Here is a 16,547-nt window from a genome sequence, read left to right as displayed (position 1 = left end):
GAAAAATTTCGCGTTCCCCCCTCAAGACCCACAAAAATGTCAGATTCCCCCCTCAAAATGCCCATTCCCCCTGTCGTAAACGACGATCGCTCCGTAAGGTAGAACAAGTGTACAATAAGGGTTAGTTTTGGGGCAATACTAATTCAGTACAGAAGGCCAAGGCCAATTATGTAATGACTCAACTGTCCCACTTAGGCCTTACCCCCAACACATTGGGGTAAGTGCATGGGACACATTCAGGGGTCGGGGTAAATTTGATATTTATGATATTATTACATTAAAAGAACATATTGCAGCAATGCATATTTATATTGGAGTATTTGGGCATTATATACCAAAAAATAGTAACAGGCCTACCATAATATCATTATGTTTATTAATTTCATCTGAATACATGAGGCAGATTTATTTTCTTGGTTTTTAGTGTACAAAACCCCAAAACCCCACGATTTGCAATCTTCAGCTACAAAATTAATAATCAAGTCATTCAAAGCTATTCAATTTTTGGTCTGAAAATTGAACCCCTGTATTTTTGGGATCCCCCTTCCGAAGAAAATGCCAGCCCCTTTAGCTGTTCTTGCCAGACCCGTACGCAGGATTTCATTTGGAGGGTGCTGATTTTAAAAAGTGGACTTTTTTCCAAGGGGGGGGGGGCCTTTTGTGAAAAGTGAACTTTCTTCCCAGAATTTAGACCATTTTTGTTCAAAAAAGTGTAAAAGTGTGGGACTTTTTGTATACTTTTCCAAATTGGGGGGGGGGGGGGTGGGTCGCACCCCGCGCCCCCCTTGTCGGCGGCACTGATCCTCCCCTCCCCCAAAAGGCGCGTCCTTTTAGAGGACTCTTCTTGTTTGCCCATAATCAATCAATTATGATAATTAGCGTAAACGTAATTCACGTCAAGGACCCGTACAGGTGTGTGTTTTTGTATGCATGTACCATGTACACGCCGGTATACAAACACAGGCAGGAAAACAAGACATCACACATACACATGCGTTGCTTCATTCATCGTTTAGCTGCAAGTCGGATCAACAACCATGTTGAGTGTTAGCACCGGCTCGTACACTTTTGAACACGAAGACGGCCCTGTAACCCTTTCCAATTACAGGGCGAAAACTGGAGAAGAAAATATAAATATCCTTGAAGATGAATTTTCACTGTATCCAAGCCGGGGTACGCCCATTCAAGTTAAGCTTACCGCAGAGACAATTTCATACGAGAAGCCTGCTAGTGCGTTGAGTGGTGGTGACACAAAAGAAGTGCGTTTGGATATATGGGACCTTGCCGGTGTGTCTTGTGGCAGGCCAAAAGGACGTAATGGAATCATAACAGAACTAAACAAAGCATCAAAAACAAAAACAGACTCGGATATTGGAGCTTATATATGCCTGTATGCATACCCATATAGCAAGCCACCTTTGGAGGGTGGTATAAGACAGAAAAAAGAAGTTGTATTCAGATATAGTAAAGAGAGCACATACGAGAAGAACTTGGATGTGATCCAAAAATGGCGAGTTGCAATTGATTTGTTATTGCAGAACATTGAAGTAAACAATATCTCAGGTACGACTTGTAGACACGGTATAAGTTCAGTGTGAAGTTACTCGAGAAGTCTAGTCAACAGTTTGCATCAAACTTTCATACACACAAAAAAACATACACGTATTGTCGTATAGCTTGATTGAGTCGACTGTAGTACAGGGATCTATACGGTGATTTTTTTATATTTTGGGTGGATCACCATATAGGCATTTTACATTGAAAATACATGTCACCCATGCACCACGCAATTGAATAGCAAAGCGATACTGCACAGGTTCGCTGATTATCAGTTGCTCTCGGCAATCGCGGCGCCTAAAAAACGTGGCGCACATATCATGACATCGGGAATTGACAAAAATTTTACAGTAAAAGCAGTCATACCTAGAAAGGATAAAATTCAAATTGAGAAAATATTCTAGGTATGACTTGTTGTACTAAGTCGACTGCGCATCAGTTGTTCTGAGGGTATCGTGATAAATCTTTTGCTTTGGAACCAAGGAATATTTTTACTCGAGATAGCCACCAACAGCTTTACATTCGAGGCTAGAGTCCATTGCTATAAAATAAGTAGAAATTGGTGAAACGGGACAGCATGTAAATAAAGCAATGGAAGTTCGGGAGCAAACACAGACGATTACAAAGGGTGAACGCATCAAAATGTTAAAATTGCACTTCAAATGTTCAAATAGGCAACCTTTGCTCTAATAAAAAGATAGGCCTACAGTTTACCGGTCCACACGAGTGTGTTTTTCCCGTCGATAATGATCGTGTCATAATTGTATTATGATATTAGTACTGTGTGTCCGCTCATTGTTGTTGGCATACTACAAAAGTCTACAATCATGTCTTCATTCGCAAATGATAAAAATTTCGATCATTTGGGGATTTTGGCCGGTGTCTAGCATGATCGTGTCGTAATTAATTACCAATGAAAAGTACCTGTGTGTATATATTTTGTTGTTGTATTTATGTTTACTCAATGAACTTCGTAATTGCTGTGGCGTGTGTATAACCAGAATTTATTACGACCCAGTTTCGAGGTACCGGTACTGACCGAGTGGACACTCTCATTTATAAGCGTGTGACTGCGTGTCATAATCGGGTAATTGTGACAGCTATGACAAAAATATACTAGTGTGAACTGGGTCTAAAATACGGTAACGAGAATTGCAAAAAATGATACCGTAACACTGATGTACTAAAAAACAATTTAGCTTCAGACTCTAGCCTCAAATGCATAACTAATATCATTGCAAATTCGATGCGAGAGTAAATCCTGAGGGGTGCCGGGGATGCCGGGTGCAGCCCTGAAAGATATTCCAATGTCCAAACAAAATATTAGATCTTTCACAATACCGGTAGTTGAAAAATTACTGAGTAATTTAATTTTAAAACCTCAGTCATGGGCATTCAATTCCTAATTTTTCACCACCATCCTTAGAATGTGTCGTTTTTAATCAAGGCAATTTCTGTATAAATCGTGAAAATAAGTTGATGTTTTTTAAAAAAAATTTTTATAAAAAGCTAGAGTGAACAATAGCCCATGAGGAGTGACACAATAGCCGATGAGAATGTGGTAACCATTCTAGGTATAATCAATGTTTTCCCACACCCATGATGGCATTGTGGATAACAAATTTTCTTCAATGAAATTGGGATGTGCACAGCCACAAAAAGTAGCTTACATATGTACTATCAGAGCCGTAGCCAGGGGGTGGATTTTAAAGCTTTTTCGGTCAAAAAAGGTCCAAATTTGGGGAAGAAACTCCACTTTCACAAAATTGCCCCCCCCCCCGAAAAAAGTCCACCTTTTCAAAATCAGCACCCCTCACAAAAAATTCTGGCTAGGAGCCGGGCCTGCTATAGTTTCAGTTTCATCAGCACTTAGAAGTTAGAGCCTCTTTTTTAGCCAGAGTTTTAAAGCGCATGTTCGGTATTTGTTCCAATAAGCGCCCATGCCCCAATAAGTGCCCACCCAGGGTACATGTACATGTAGTTTCAATTTGCTAGGGTACCATTAATGTTGAAGTGACAGGTGGATGTCAATACAGTGAAATAGCTGGAGGACTACAAGTCCTGTGTAAACTTGCAAAACATTTTCTGCATCAGATTTGCTACTACTGTCTGTTCAATTAGCTTAGATTCTTGAATTTTTAAGATATAAAAAAAAATAAAAAATTGTGGTCAAAGTCATCAAAGAAAAGTGTTAGCACAGCCTTAGACCTAACGTGATTTATACCTTTCAAATTCTAAAGTTCAATTTAAAACCCTATTTCTTTTCAATTTTGGTCTTTTCCCTCGATATTTTTATAAAAAGCCGTAGAACGTCAGGTACCATAAACTTTTTTTAATCAATCCATTTAGAGCATGGGGACGAATGTCATAATGCGCAGAGATGGTATTTATTCGACCATCCGCATCAGGAAGTATTGTCCAGCAAAATATTTGCCATCTTGCCTAATTTGTGTTGAAACCCGTCTGTTGAAACATTGCGTTTATTTTATGAACTAAGGTTTTTATAGGCCCAGCTTATATAAATATATTCCATGCATATTTATTTATTTATTTATTTATTTATTTATTTATTTATTTATTTATTTATTTATTTATTTATTTATTTATTTATTTATTGTGCGAATGGGTCTGAGAAGGTGTAGGCTATTATAAAACTACACATTTATTTTCAATTTGTTATTTCGTCTTGCTTGTTGAATACAAACTGAAAAACTGTGAAATTAATGAACTTTTGTACAAGAAAATATTATTTAAAGGAGTGTTTCGTGATCCGAGCATCCTCTTTTTATGACATTTTTCAGTACATTTCCACGAAAAAAGCCTATTCCCAAAATTTCAGTTGATTCCGATTTTGCGTTTGCGAGATATGCATGATTATGTGTATTACACTGCTCCATAGACAATGCGTTGTAATTTCGTTCTGGTGCACCAGAACGAAATTCAAATTCACGATATCTTTGCAAAACGAATTAATCTGCAAGAAATATTTTGTACATAAACATTATGTAGCCAGAGGTTTCCAGTGATATAAAAATCTCAACTTTTTTTGAGAAAAGTGGGGGGATGAGGCTGTGGATCACGAAATGCCCCTTTAAAATAATCTTACATTTGTAAACCAGTTGAAATAAAAATGAAATCCATAATTTTAATGTAATTGTTTAGGAAAAAAATAATGCTCAGAATAATGTTATGCATAAAACGTAATCGTGCCATTCAATTTCGTGTAACAAAAACCGATGGACCATCATCACCTATAGAACCTATCCAATAACTGGAACGGTATAACAATTGAAATGGCAGGACAGATTGGTGGACAGATTGTTTTGCTAAATTGGATAGGGTCTATGCCCTAAGTTGATAATGGACCGTCCCACTCGATTTGTAAAAAGGTCGCGAACCCTTTCGGTGGACCCAAGTAACTGCCTAAAATGAGGCAAAATTCAAAAGAAATGGGGTTTTAAATTAAACTTTGGCATTTGAAAAGTATAAATCATGTTAGGTCTAAGGCTGTGTTAACATTTTTCTTTGATGACTATGGCCACAATTTGTTATTTTTTCAAATATCTTAAAAATTCAAGAATCTAAGCTAATTGAACAGACAGTAGAACGTCTCTGGACCCTGCTATAACATGTACGTAAATTCGTCTCTAATAAACGCCCCTTGTGAAAAAAAATTAGGTAAACCCGGTAAAAAATAAGCGCCCACTCAAAATGACTTAAGCGCCCTGGGCGCTTATTAGAATGAATACCGTACAGTATGTGCTGACATTAAAGTCACAAAGTTTGATGGTGCACACAGTTGCTTATTTTGCTGTATTTACTATTACATGTACAATGATCAGGAAGTTTGGGACCACAATACAAGCTTGTTTAAAAACCAGAGGACATTTTATTACAGCATAAATTATATAATTATTTACATTTATGCTAAAATGTCCACTGGTTTTTACATGGATGCATATATGTGATGCGATCAGGCAAAATCAGTCGGAACTCAGAAATATTGATTTTGAGATATAGCCATACAAAGGAAACATTTCCTTTTGTTTTGGAAACTCTTTAATTGCTCATAATATCTTTGGAACTGGTTGTTCACTTTCAATTTGGGTTTTCTGCAAAATGCAGCTTTGTATTTAAATGCCTCTTCCGTACTATCTTAAAAGAAACCAAAAATTTGATATTTCTGAGTTCCGACTGATTTTGCTTGATCACATCACACATGTCAGATGATCTGTAGAGAAGTAATTGTCAATTTGTATCTTGAACAATGAACAAGATAGCAATCTTAAAATGACATTTGAGTTGTAATCAAACTTTGCTTCAAATAATATTTGTACTGCAGTGTAAAGGGCACTTGATTGTTTTTGACCTTCCAGTATGTACAGATGATCCTTGTGATCACTTGTTCATATAAGGTGACAATTTTTTTTATCTCACAATGTTCCTAACACATACATAGTATGAAAATATTGTGAAATAATTGGGTACCAATAAACATAAATTGTATTGTTTTGTGTCAGCATGAATCTCAAGTATTTTTGTGGCACCATAGATATTGGAACACATCCTGTGGTGGCACTCTCCCAGGCACTTTGGGGTCTATTCGCCCTTTGCACGGATCCGCCATCTTGCTACCAAAACGAGGTTCTCCCTGCAAAAGCATGTTGCAAAGTGTGCATTTTTATTTTGTGTGCTCTTCTTGTGGCAGACCAAAAGGAATGTGCAAGAAGGCTTTTGCAAAGTGATGTCACAGAAAAACAATGTGTTTGACATGCGTAATACACACACATAGCAAGCACTTTGTGGGTAGGATCTTGTTTTGAGATGAACCTGCAATCGGCGAATAACCTTTCTTTTTAAAAAGATGATGAAAACTGCTAGCAATGTAAATTTTATGTGAAAATTGCTTTCACAATAACATTTTGCAAAACAAAAGAAGAAAAAAACCTCCCTCCCCTCCTCACTTTTCCAAAAATGTGAGGATGTGAAACAAATCTTTAATTTTATGTGGCACAACTTTGATTGAATTGAAGAATCACATGCAGACAGTGGTTTGTTTTGCACTATCTATGGATAATGTATTCAATATTGATAAGCATTGGTATTGTTGTCTGAGTTCTGCAATCATTACAAAATTTACGTTACTTTAGTTCAGAACTTCAAGTTCAAGTGATTTAAATTATTTTGAATTAATATCTAAGGGAGTGTTCATAAATACTTTGGTAGGAGGGGCTGGAAAATATGTAGGGGGGGTCATAAAATTTTAGGAGTTCTGAAGAGGGGGGGTTAAAAAAGTTTTGGGTGTATGAACAGGGGGGGTTAAAAAGTTTTTGGGCATGTAGAGGGGGGGGTAAAAACTTAAGCAACATTAGTCCTGAAGCAAAAAATATAAAATAGCCTGAAATTTTTTTCGCGCGCTATGCCCGCAAATGTTCTCCTAAAACCAGAACAAAAGTTCATTCCAGATAAGGGTATTTGATGAGGTCCTTTATGTATTTTGAAAAGTCATTCAATATAAGTATGAAGTGTTAAAAATTGTCTTGTTGTCTATAACTTAATTTTGAGGTTTGTGTCAGTTCCTTCGATGCTCTTTTAATCACCAAAAGACTGCAATAACTTTGTTCTTCTTTAGTGTTGACAATTTTTACAATAATGTTTCATGCAGTACAGATTATTAATTTATTATCAACTAAATCATGTTGCTTTACAATTATAGGCGGAGGAATCTTGGAGTACCGGGTACACGCTTCCACCCCTAATTTTTTCCATGGGGACATCCCCAAAGATCCTAGTAGGAGAAAAAAAAAACAATAACTGCCCTATGCAACTTTTTTAGCACATCAGCAAGCACCGTGTTTTGGGCCCAAATAGGGTAAGATTGCAAAATGTTGCGCTTCACGATCAAACGAACTGGCCCAGCAAATAGCAAAACACCCCATTTCGGCAGTAAGCGTAGCCAGGGGGCAAGGGGGAAAGTGCCCCATGACAAAGATGAATGAAAAATGAAAGATAAAATCTGGAGGGCAAAGGAAAAGAATAGGGCAAGGAACCCTTTTCCACCCAAATTCACCCTGATCATGGGCCAAAATAGTGTAAAATACAAAACGTTTGTGCGCTGTAGTGTATGCGCACATTGTCACAATAAAGGCATTTTCATCCCCATCATGGGCGAAAATACATGTAGTGTACAAATGAGGGGGGGGGGGGTCAAAATAGTTTTGAACCTAATATGAGGGTGGGTCAAAAAAGTTTTAGGTCCATTAAGAGGGGGGGTCAAAAAAGTTTTGGGTTCACGAAGAGAGGGGGTTAAAAAAAATTTCGACATGAAAAAAAAAATTTCCAGCCCCCACCAAAGTATTTATGAACACTCCCTAATTTGCAAATAAAATGATTAACCCTCTACCTAACGGGGGAATGCTCAAGTACAATACATAGAAATCACTTGGCTAATTGTAAAACCACATGTCATGGGGAGGGTTGGTGAACAGGGTTGTAGCAAGGATATTTTTAGTGGTGGGTGACATTTGATATAAATCTTGCATATTTGGCACTTTCTTGCCAAAATTAACCAAATTTTTGACTAATTAAAAAAAAAGGGCAATTTTGGCCTCTGAGTGTTGGGCTCCAGTGCTATAATTGCAGCTGAGTGGTGGGCTGCAAAACCGAGTGGTGGGCTCTGCCACCCACCACCGCCCACTGTAGCTACAACCCTGTTGGTGACACCCCAATACATGTAGGTTTGCATGGTAACATGGTCAACACCCCATGGTTTTTGCTATATTAAAATTAGGTTAAAATAGACATTTCCTTTCATATTTTAAAAAAGAAATCTCTTTTTTCTGGATTTTTAGCAAAATGTTTGATCAATTCCAGCATATACTGTGACTGTGTACAGTATATACAGTCAGTACATGTATATCTGGGATTTCCAAATTTTGTGAGTGCACACTCACATTTTGATGTGATAGCAAAATTACATGAGGAATGTACATATTTTGGTATCATATCACTGGATAGATGAGACCCATAGCTACATGTTATGTACATTCATGTAAAAAATTATATATCTGACATAAATCTAGGGGGGGGGGGGGGGAGGTGCAACACCTTCATTCGAAGTAAGTGACATAATTTTCCTCCGTAAGAGGAGGGTTAATAAATGCTATAGACCACTTGACATCAATGTTTATCAACAAAGGCGAGGGATTGGTCTTTCGATATGCTCGAACGAACCGCTTCATTGTTCAATGGCTTTCTTGTACTATATGAAATGTGGTGGGAGATTTAAAATACGCATGCCTTGAGCAAACTACGATGCGCACGCACACTGCAGGGCAAAGAACAATGGAAAGTGCCATAATGCGTGCGCATACTGCCGGGCAATGACGTCACATGTCAAGTGGTCTATACATTGGACAGTGATCACAATCATCACATACATATAATGTAGACTTATCCAGGTCTATCAGATTTCATAATGTGATATAATTTGTATCAGTAAGATGTCTTATTTAAAAGAAGAAGCTGGCCATGCAGAACATTTTTTCAGGGCTCGAAATAAGGGGAGCCCAAGGGCCCTCAGCCCCCGAAAATCATTGAGGGCCCACAAAAGACACATCGGGCGGGCCCAAATGGCCCGCAAAATTTGTGACAATTTGCTCACTTTTTTGTGGGGTTCATAGGTTTTAAAACCAATGGCCCAAATTCCGGCCCACAAAAATTTGTGAGGGCCCTCAAACATTTAAGATCAAGGGCCCAAATGGCCCTCAGAAATTCTGGCTTATTTCGAGGCCTGCGTTTTTTCCTGAATTGTATCATGTTTGTGGGTAAGATTGCTCATGACCATATTTGGGAATTAACTTCATTGCAATGGGAGATCCATGAAGACATTGCTATGTGTGTGTGCTGAAATTTTTAAATGATTGCAATAATTTATTTTCATAATTTTATTTTACAGCACTGCATTTGAGAATTGAGTCTAAATTACCCACTATTTTTTATGCCAATTTGCAGATATCCATGCCAGTCGTTTGCCATCAAGACCACGCAAGTTATTAGTATTCATCAATCCAACGAGTGGGCGGAGGAGGGGTGAGCAGGTATTCAACAAAGAAGTAGCTCCGATTTTAAACCAAGCGGGTATCCAGTTTGATACGGTTGTCACAAGTGAGTGAACATATTATAGAAAAATTATTTAATTTGTGTACATCATTGGAACATACTCTTTGCTTGACTGTGTATAGTACGTTAGGCTGTTGTACGCAGATAACATCGCATGGGCGCGTAGTGTAGCGTTGTACGCTCATGTATTAGCATGATTAGTCGCGGAGTAACAAGCGTAGTTCCACGATGTACGCGAATTAAATCATTTTTCTATAAAAAATATCAGATTTTCACCCTTCCCAGAAATTCATGTGCCCCCTGGAAACTAGAGCGGTTACCGGACCAAAGCTGAACCATGGGGCTTCGGCAGTAAATTGTGGTACCACTGTCACGGGGGGGGGGTCAAAATTTCTTGGGATTTCTAGATATGAAAGGACCCAAAATAGCTATATTGACCTGAGTCTTTATGAAGAATGTCATCCCTGGTGGGGAAATATTTACTTTTTTCTCTTTCATTTGACACCACTCGGGTGGTCATACCTTAGTTACAATTCGAGATATGTCCATTTCAGACCAAAAGGCAAGTGAATGAGTGGGAGAGTGAGTGAGCGAGTAACATACTTATTCTAAGGCTGATATACTATTTCATAGTTCAGCAAAAATACGTCCATGACTATCTGAACAGAACACGGTTAAAAAAGTTCATAAAAGTGCATTAACCTTGCTGCTATTAAAATACAACTATTGGTGGTTGCAGATAAGATAAGATATACATTTGGACTTGCATTTGTTTGTGAACTATTGCTTTTATGATCAGGTGCTACAGAAAGATTATAAATAAACTGCTGATCAATATTCTCATAATTCTGTTGCTGATAGGCCTGGCATTTTCGGTAATTTTGTACCGGGTACCCCCGCAATTTTCGGGCGGTAACGGTAATACCAATTGCAAAAAAAAATAAAAAAAAAAAAAAAAAAAATTGTTATTTGTATTCATGTCATAGTCTATTAATGATTTCAAAATGTATTGAAATTGAATGCATTTTGAAATCATTAATAGACTATGACATGAATACAAATTATCAATTTTCATACTATTAAAAATAACAAAATATCTTTAATTTTTTTTTTTTTTTTTTTTTTTTTTTTTTTTTTCAACCATGAATGATCCTAGCATTTAGGTCTAGGTCGGGGGAAAAAAAAAAAAAATAAAAAAAAAAAAAAAAAAAAAAAAAAAAAAAAAAAAAAATTTTTTTTTTTTTTTTTTTTTTGAATTTCGGGTACCCGGGGAGGGTATTTCCTACCCGGGTAATGTAATCTCGGGCGGGTACCCGTTTACCCGACCGAAAATGCCAGCCTTAGTTGCTGATATTATCATGATTATGGGAGTGAGTGGGCATGTCAGAGTTGTGGTTGCTTATGTCTACCATATTTGACCAAATTAGCAAGGTATAGCACTACTGAATATTTTGAGTGACAATTGTCTAAGCTCCTCATTTTCAATGCACCTGTGCAACTAATGTCATCAAATGTCTGAATAAAATTACCTTCTAAACCTTCCAGTTTCAGATTATGATGATACTATTTTAAATGATACATGTCACTTCATCTTTGTAACTTTCATCATAATTTTAACAATAAGCAACCACTGAAAATGACTAGCTTATGCCTGGTGGACACATCACATTCTGCGTGTTTACACTGAGCACTCTGTATTTTTACTTGGTATTACCTGGTATTCCACATTCCGATTCAGGCAACAACCACCACGTTTCTACAGATGCTTAACATAAGGGTTGTGGTGTGTGCCGGAAGTACTGAAAATATTTTCCTGACCCCAAGCTGCTTTTTAGGTCATGATGTGATACATAAAATGTACATAAAAGATGTTCAACACCCAGCAACTGTTAACTGTTGTATTTCCACTGGCAGAAATACCAGGTGTCACACCGCATGGTCTACCTCATGAGGTGGATCACGGTTGCCGGGTGGCCATACCGCATCACTCTGAACCGATCTGTTTCCACTGGGCACATTAACCGGTAACACTCTAAACTAAACCGCATTAGCTGCCAACCTTTCCCCAGTAGAAACACGCAGATTGTTGGTGGGGTATCTTGGTATGCGCCCACTTTAAAACTGCAAATGGTGTGTATTTCGGAGCTGAAGATGTACCGGATAAATGGGGGTCTTAAAACTTTCTCTAAATACACTCAAATTAATTTGTTCCCCCTCCCCTTATGACGGGCAAGTGTGGGTCAGTAAAAAGGAAGCATTTTAAATCGGGAGAGGGTTCATTATTATTATTATTATCAATCATCATGATTACTACTACCATGGGGGAGGGGTCACTCGAATGAAAGTGACGTACCTGTGCCTACCGGAGTATGACACTAGGGGTTTATCAGTGTTTTGTTAAGAAAAGGGGGTTATTCAGAAGCGGCTGAAAAAGTCTATTGATGGGCACATGACACATGCCAATATGCTAGTGCACCCCCCCCCCCATCCATTACATGTAAGTGAAATTAATGTTGTGATTTCTCAAATTATAACTTAGTTATTGGCATACCGAGAGACGTTGCAATGTAATCATAACAGTCCTGAATGAATGGTTACCGTCTGTTTTGAAATTTGTTAGTCATGACTGACTGGCGCTGGATGGCTTATGAGAATCAAATTAGTGTACTTGGATCAGTGGATATTGATGTTTATATCAATTCAAGAACTCTTTTGTGTGCAATATTTTTACTGATTTTCTATCAAGATCAGTGTACATGAATGTGTACTGTATGTATGTGTAGAGAACTAACTATGAATACTGTATCTTAAAATGTAGTTTCTATTGTAGTAGTGTGTACACATGTTGGCAAAGGAAATGAAAATACTATTATTGGAAACAGGGGATATACAATGTAGTATAGGAGGTTTGATTATCAGATGTGCCCCAGCCCCATGTGTTGCCAACCTGCCCCACAATTTGAACTCTTCTGAACAGTTTAGTTTCTCTTGTACATGTAAATCCCAAATTACATGTGTGTGAGTCCATAATATTTTCATGAGCTTATTGTAGTTTTTGGCAGTGGCGGTGCCATGGGGGAAAATACCTACCATTCAGAACTCTTTTCCCCATTTTACCCCTAGTAAAAACCCAAAATTTTGCTTCCCCCCTTAAATTTACTTTGCCCCCCCCCCCCCCTCATGACCCCAACAAAAAATTCTGGAAACACCTCTGGTTTTTGGTTTGAACTAATTGTGAAAAGCATGCTATTAAATAGTTGAAAAATCAGTCCTGTGAAAATAATATTTGTCATAAATTTGTTTCTGTGGTTCAGTTTTGTAGATGCTCAGACTGAGTCATCATACCATGTGATGCCAGATGATGCATTCCTCATTTATAGTAGTAGTATTGCTCCCAGTCAAGTTTGTGTTCCTTCTTCCTTGTCTTCCTCATGGCATCATTTTGACACCTACATTTGTCCCATGCCCCACATATGAATATATTGTTGTGGTAGTCCTACATGGATGATCCGCTTTTTCTTATGCAGCTCAGTGAGATTATAATGAGTTCTTTACCCTTCAGATGATGATGATGCAAAAAGGGACCCTAAATGTCAATGATCATAACTGTGATTGGAGATGCAGCAAAAAGTTGTTTTTTATGCCTCCATAAAAGGTATTGTGTTTCCTGGTTGTCTGTCTGTCCATCTGAGGTTCCAAGTGCAATTTCTTGGAACTGGTAAGGCTTATAGTGATGTGATTTGGTGGAGGGTGGCAATATTCCAGTAGGTTTTCATCGCAAAATATGCTAATTTGGTAGCTCATTTGCATAAATTTAGTTTTATATTGATGAATTTATGACTGTTCTCACAACAAAAATGTTCACTAACGTGAGCTTTCGGCTTGCGGTCGCTAAACTTTTTTCAATGAATTTAGTTTTATTTGTTATTTTATTTGTTTGAAATCATAATTTCTTTTTGTGTTGTTGAAATTTTTACCCCAGCTCCAAGTGAAATCGCCCCAGTCGCCTGGCACCTACATCGTTTTTTGGAGTTGGTCTTATTGGTCTTATTTTTAAAAAAAATTTCAAGTACAACTTTTGATTTCAAAACTCCATCAATTCATTACAAAAATGTATGATTATAAAAAAGTTAATTTTAAAAGCAACAGACATTTTTAAATTGTAAAAACAATTTTGTGTGTCATTCACCTTTGCACAGTATTTTTGTGGGAACAGAAAAAATTTTGGTTCCCACAGATCCCTTAAGTTTTGTATTCTTTAATTCTTGTCATGCTAATTCGCATCAGTTTGTATGATAGGGGACCATGCTATTTAAATATGTGCATGTATGTATGAAAATCACTTAAAAGAAGTTTTTGTGGTATTCTACCTGTCTCTAGAATGCATCAAAAAGGATTGCAACTGCTAGCAATGCCAATTTTACATCAAAAAAACAAAAACAAAAACCCAAAAAAACCACCCCCCAAAAATACCAAAAAAAACCCCAAAACACTCTTTTATGAAATTCTCCGGACAAGACCCCCACAAAAATGTATGTGGCCTAAAGAAAAAACATACAATAAAGACAAAAAATTAAAATACTTTCTTGGTTTGAAGTACATACCAATGTGGTTGTTTTCCTTCAGTGTGTTACAACTTAATTACAATGTACAGAACAATTATGGAGCTTATGTAGCTTTAATTAATCTATCATTAAAACGAGTCTACTCATTATGATAATACTATATAGCATAATTAAAATGCATCAAAATGATTGTGCTCATAATAGCATTCATTAAATGCAATGTGAGTGTTCAATTCACCGGTGGTTGGAGTTATAATAGCAGCCAATTCTTTCTCCCCATTTATATTCAACTCATGTTTCTTAAATTTCATTTTTTCTTCATTAATCTTAAGTGATATTCAATTGAATGAACAAATAGCTAAAACAATACAACCATGGTTACTTTACATTAATTATTTTAGACCTTGGATGTGAACTGTTTAGGGATTGACTCTCTGCCAATATGTGTTTGCTTTTTATAACACATTAATTTGTGATGCGATCTGGAAAACCCTTCACTTGGCGAAATGTATTATTCATTTTTGTTTTGTTAAAACAAAATAACAGCTGAATGTAACTAATTTCTTAAATTTTTATGCATATATTATTCAAAAATTAGGGAGAATTTTGAAAAAAAATGACCCACCCATATATAATACCAAAATTAGCCTACATGTAGAGGAAGGGCTCATTGATAAACCAAATGGCTGTAAATGTGATCCAGGCAGATCCTGTAGGGTCATTTGTACTGAGTACCCCCACCCCTTGAGTGAACTCTTTATTTTTGCCAAAAGCCACACATTTAATTTTCCCTTTGCTCTTTGTCACAAGTAAAGAATGGAATATTGTACACTGAAAATGAAATATGAAGGAAAAACAATTATAAATGCATGGTGAAATATTTGCACTGAATTAGGCAATAGTCTCAGATTTGCTACTGTTTTTAGTTTCATTTTTAGAACTTTCAATCCCCAGTGAGGTAAAGGTGTTTTATGAGTGGTTGTGTTAAGGTGGCACTACACCCCTTGATAAATTAATGACTATTTTTGCATTTTTCTCAAAAAATAATAACACACTGGTAACAAAAGGTATATTACAGGGGTAAGGAATCCAATTACTACACTGGAATTTCAGTGACGCAAGACAAGCGGTATGTTATTTATGATAAGAAAAGAGGTACTGCTAGAATGTACCTCATTTCTTAACTCTTTTCACACGGGTGTCGACTGCAGATGACAAGTTTCAACTTTTCTTTGTAAATTCAAAATTATTAGAATTGTACATTTTGATGAACATATTTGGAATCAACATGGAAAATGCATTAAAGTGAGTACAAACAAGCCTAGTATTGGTTCAGTAGTTCTTAAGATAGCTCTTGATATTTTGTGAAAATATCTCAAAACTTGTGACTAATTCTTTAATATGTTGAAAACCATGGCTAGCACGCAGAGCATTTACATAATATAATGAACCACTTGTTTTGAATCATTGAAATTTCAGTGAAGTAATTGTATTCCTTGCCCATATGTGACATGATCAAGGGGAATGAGTCGCATGTCGACCCTAGTCAAAAATGAGTTTTACATATGTTTCTAAAGAGGACATTTAGAGCTTTCATAAACTGAAAACTCCATGTTGATATGACATTTCTTTGCAAAGTTACATCAATTTATCAATCGCTGAAAACAATATAAAACAAAAGAACTTGACACCTTTTTTGCCAATATCTCAAAATCAATATTAGCGACATCCGACTCATTTCCCTTGATCGTGTCACATATAACTTTTGTTACCAGTGTAGTTATTCTTTGAGAAAAATGCAGAAGTTTTCACAAAATTTATCAAGTGGTGTAGTACCCCCTTAAATGTAATGTAAAAGTGATGCCCATATTGATTAAGTATCATGTTACTATGTACTTGAGAAAATAAACAATAAGATTTATAAATATATTCAATAATTGGCCATTGCAAACACTATGCACTAGCTGCAACCACTTGATTGACCTTCACATGGTTATTAATGGCCTATCAGGAATATTATGATATGATACTATGTCCAGAGAGATGCGGACGGTGTGAAACCGGGTGTGAAATCATTTAATATTCTAAAAGCATTTAAAAGTGTTGAAATTTGTGAAGAGTTCACATAAATTTGCATGTTTTAAATTTTGCAACAAATTAAGATTCAAAATTTAAATTTTGAAAAAACAAGGTACATGTGAGTGGATTATGAATAGTAGGAATTTAAACTAAAGGGGCATTTAATGAGCCTCACCCCCCCCCCCCACATTTCTCAAAAAAAGTTGACATCTTATACCACTGGAA

At 36.7% G+C, this 16,547-nt stretch overlaps 1 protein-coding gene across 1 annotated transcript in view; it reads left to right on the top strand.

Annotated features, from left to right (window-relative positions):
* Positions 1 to 920: 920 nt before the first annotated feature.
* The window catches only part of LOC140156730 (sphingosine kinase 2-like), a 48,472-nt gene continuing 32,845 nt past the window's right edge, over positions 921 to 16,547 (top strand). Inside the window, exons 1-2 of the mRNA XM_072179670.1 lie at positions 921 to 1,563; positions 9,571 to 9,723. Of these exons, the coding sequence (XP_072035771.1) occupies positions 1,038 to 1,563; positions 9,571 to 9,723 (679 nt within the window). The 5' untranslated portion in view covers positions 921 to 1,037. The remainder of the gene's footprint in view (positions 1,564 to 9,570; positions 9,724 to 16,547) is intronic.

This window comes from Amphiura filiformis, chromosome 7 (genome assembly GCF_039555335.1).
Source record: "Amphiura filiformis chromosome 7, Afil_fr2py, whole genome shotgun sequence".
Taxonomy (NCBI): domain Eukaryota; kingdom Metazoa; phylum Echinodermata; class Ophiuroidea; order Amphilepidida; family Amphiuridae; genus Amphiura; species Amphiura filiformis.
This window is presented reverse-complemented; position numbering and strand designations above follow the sequence as displayed.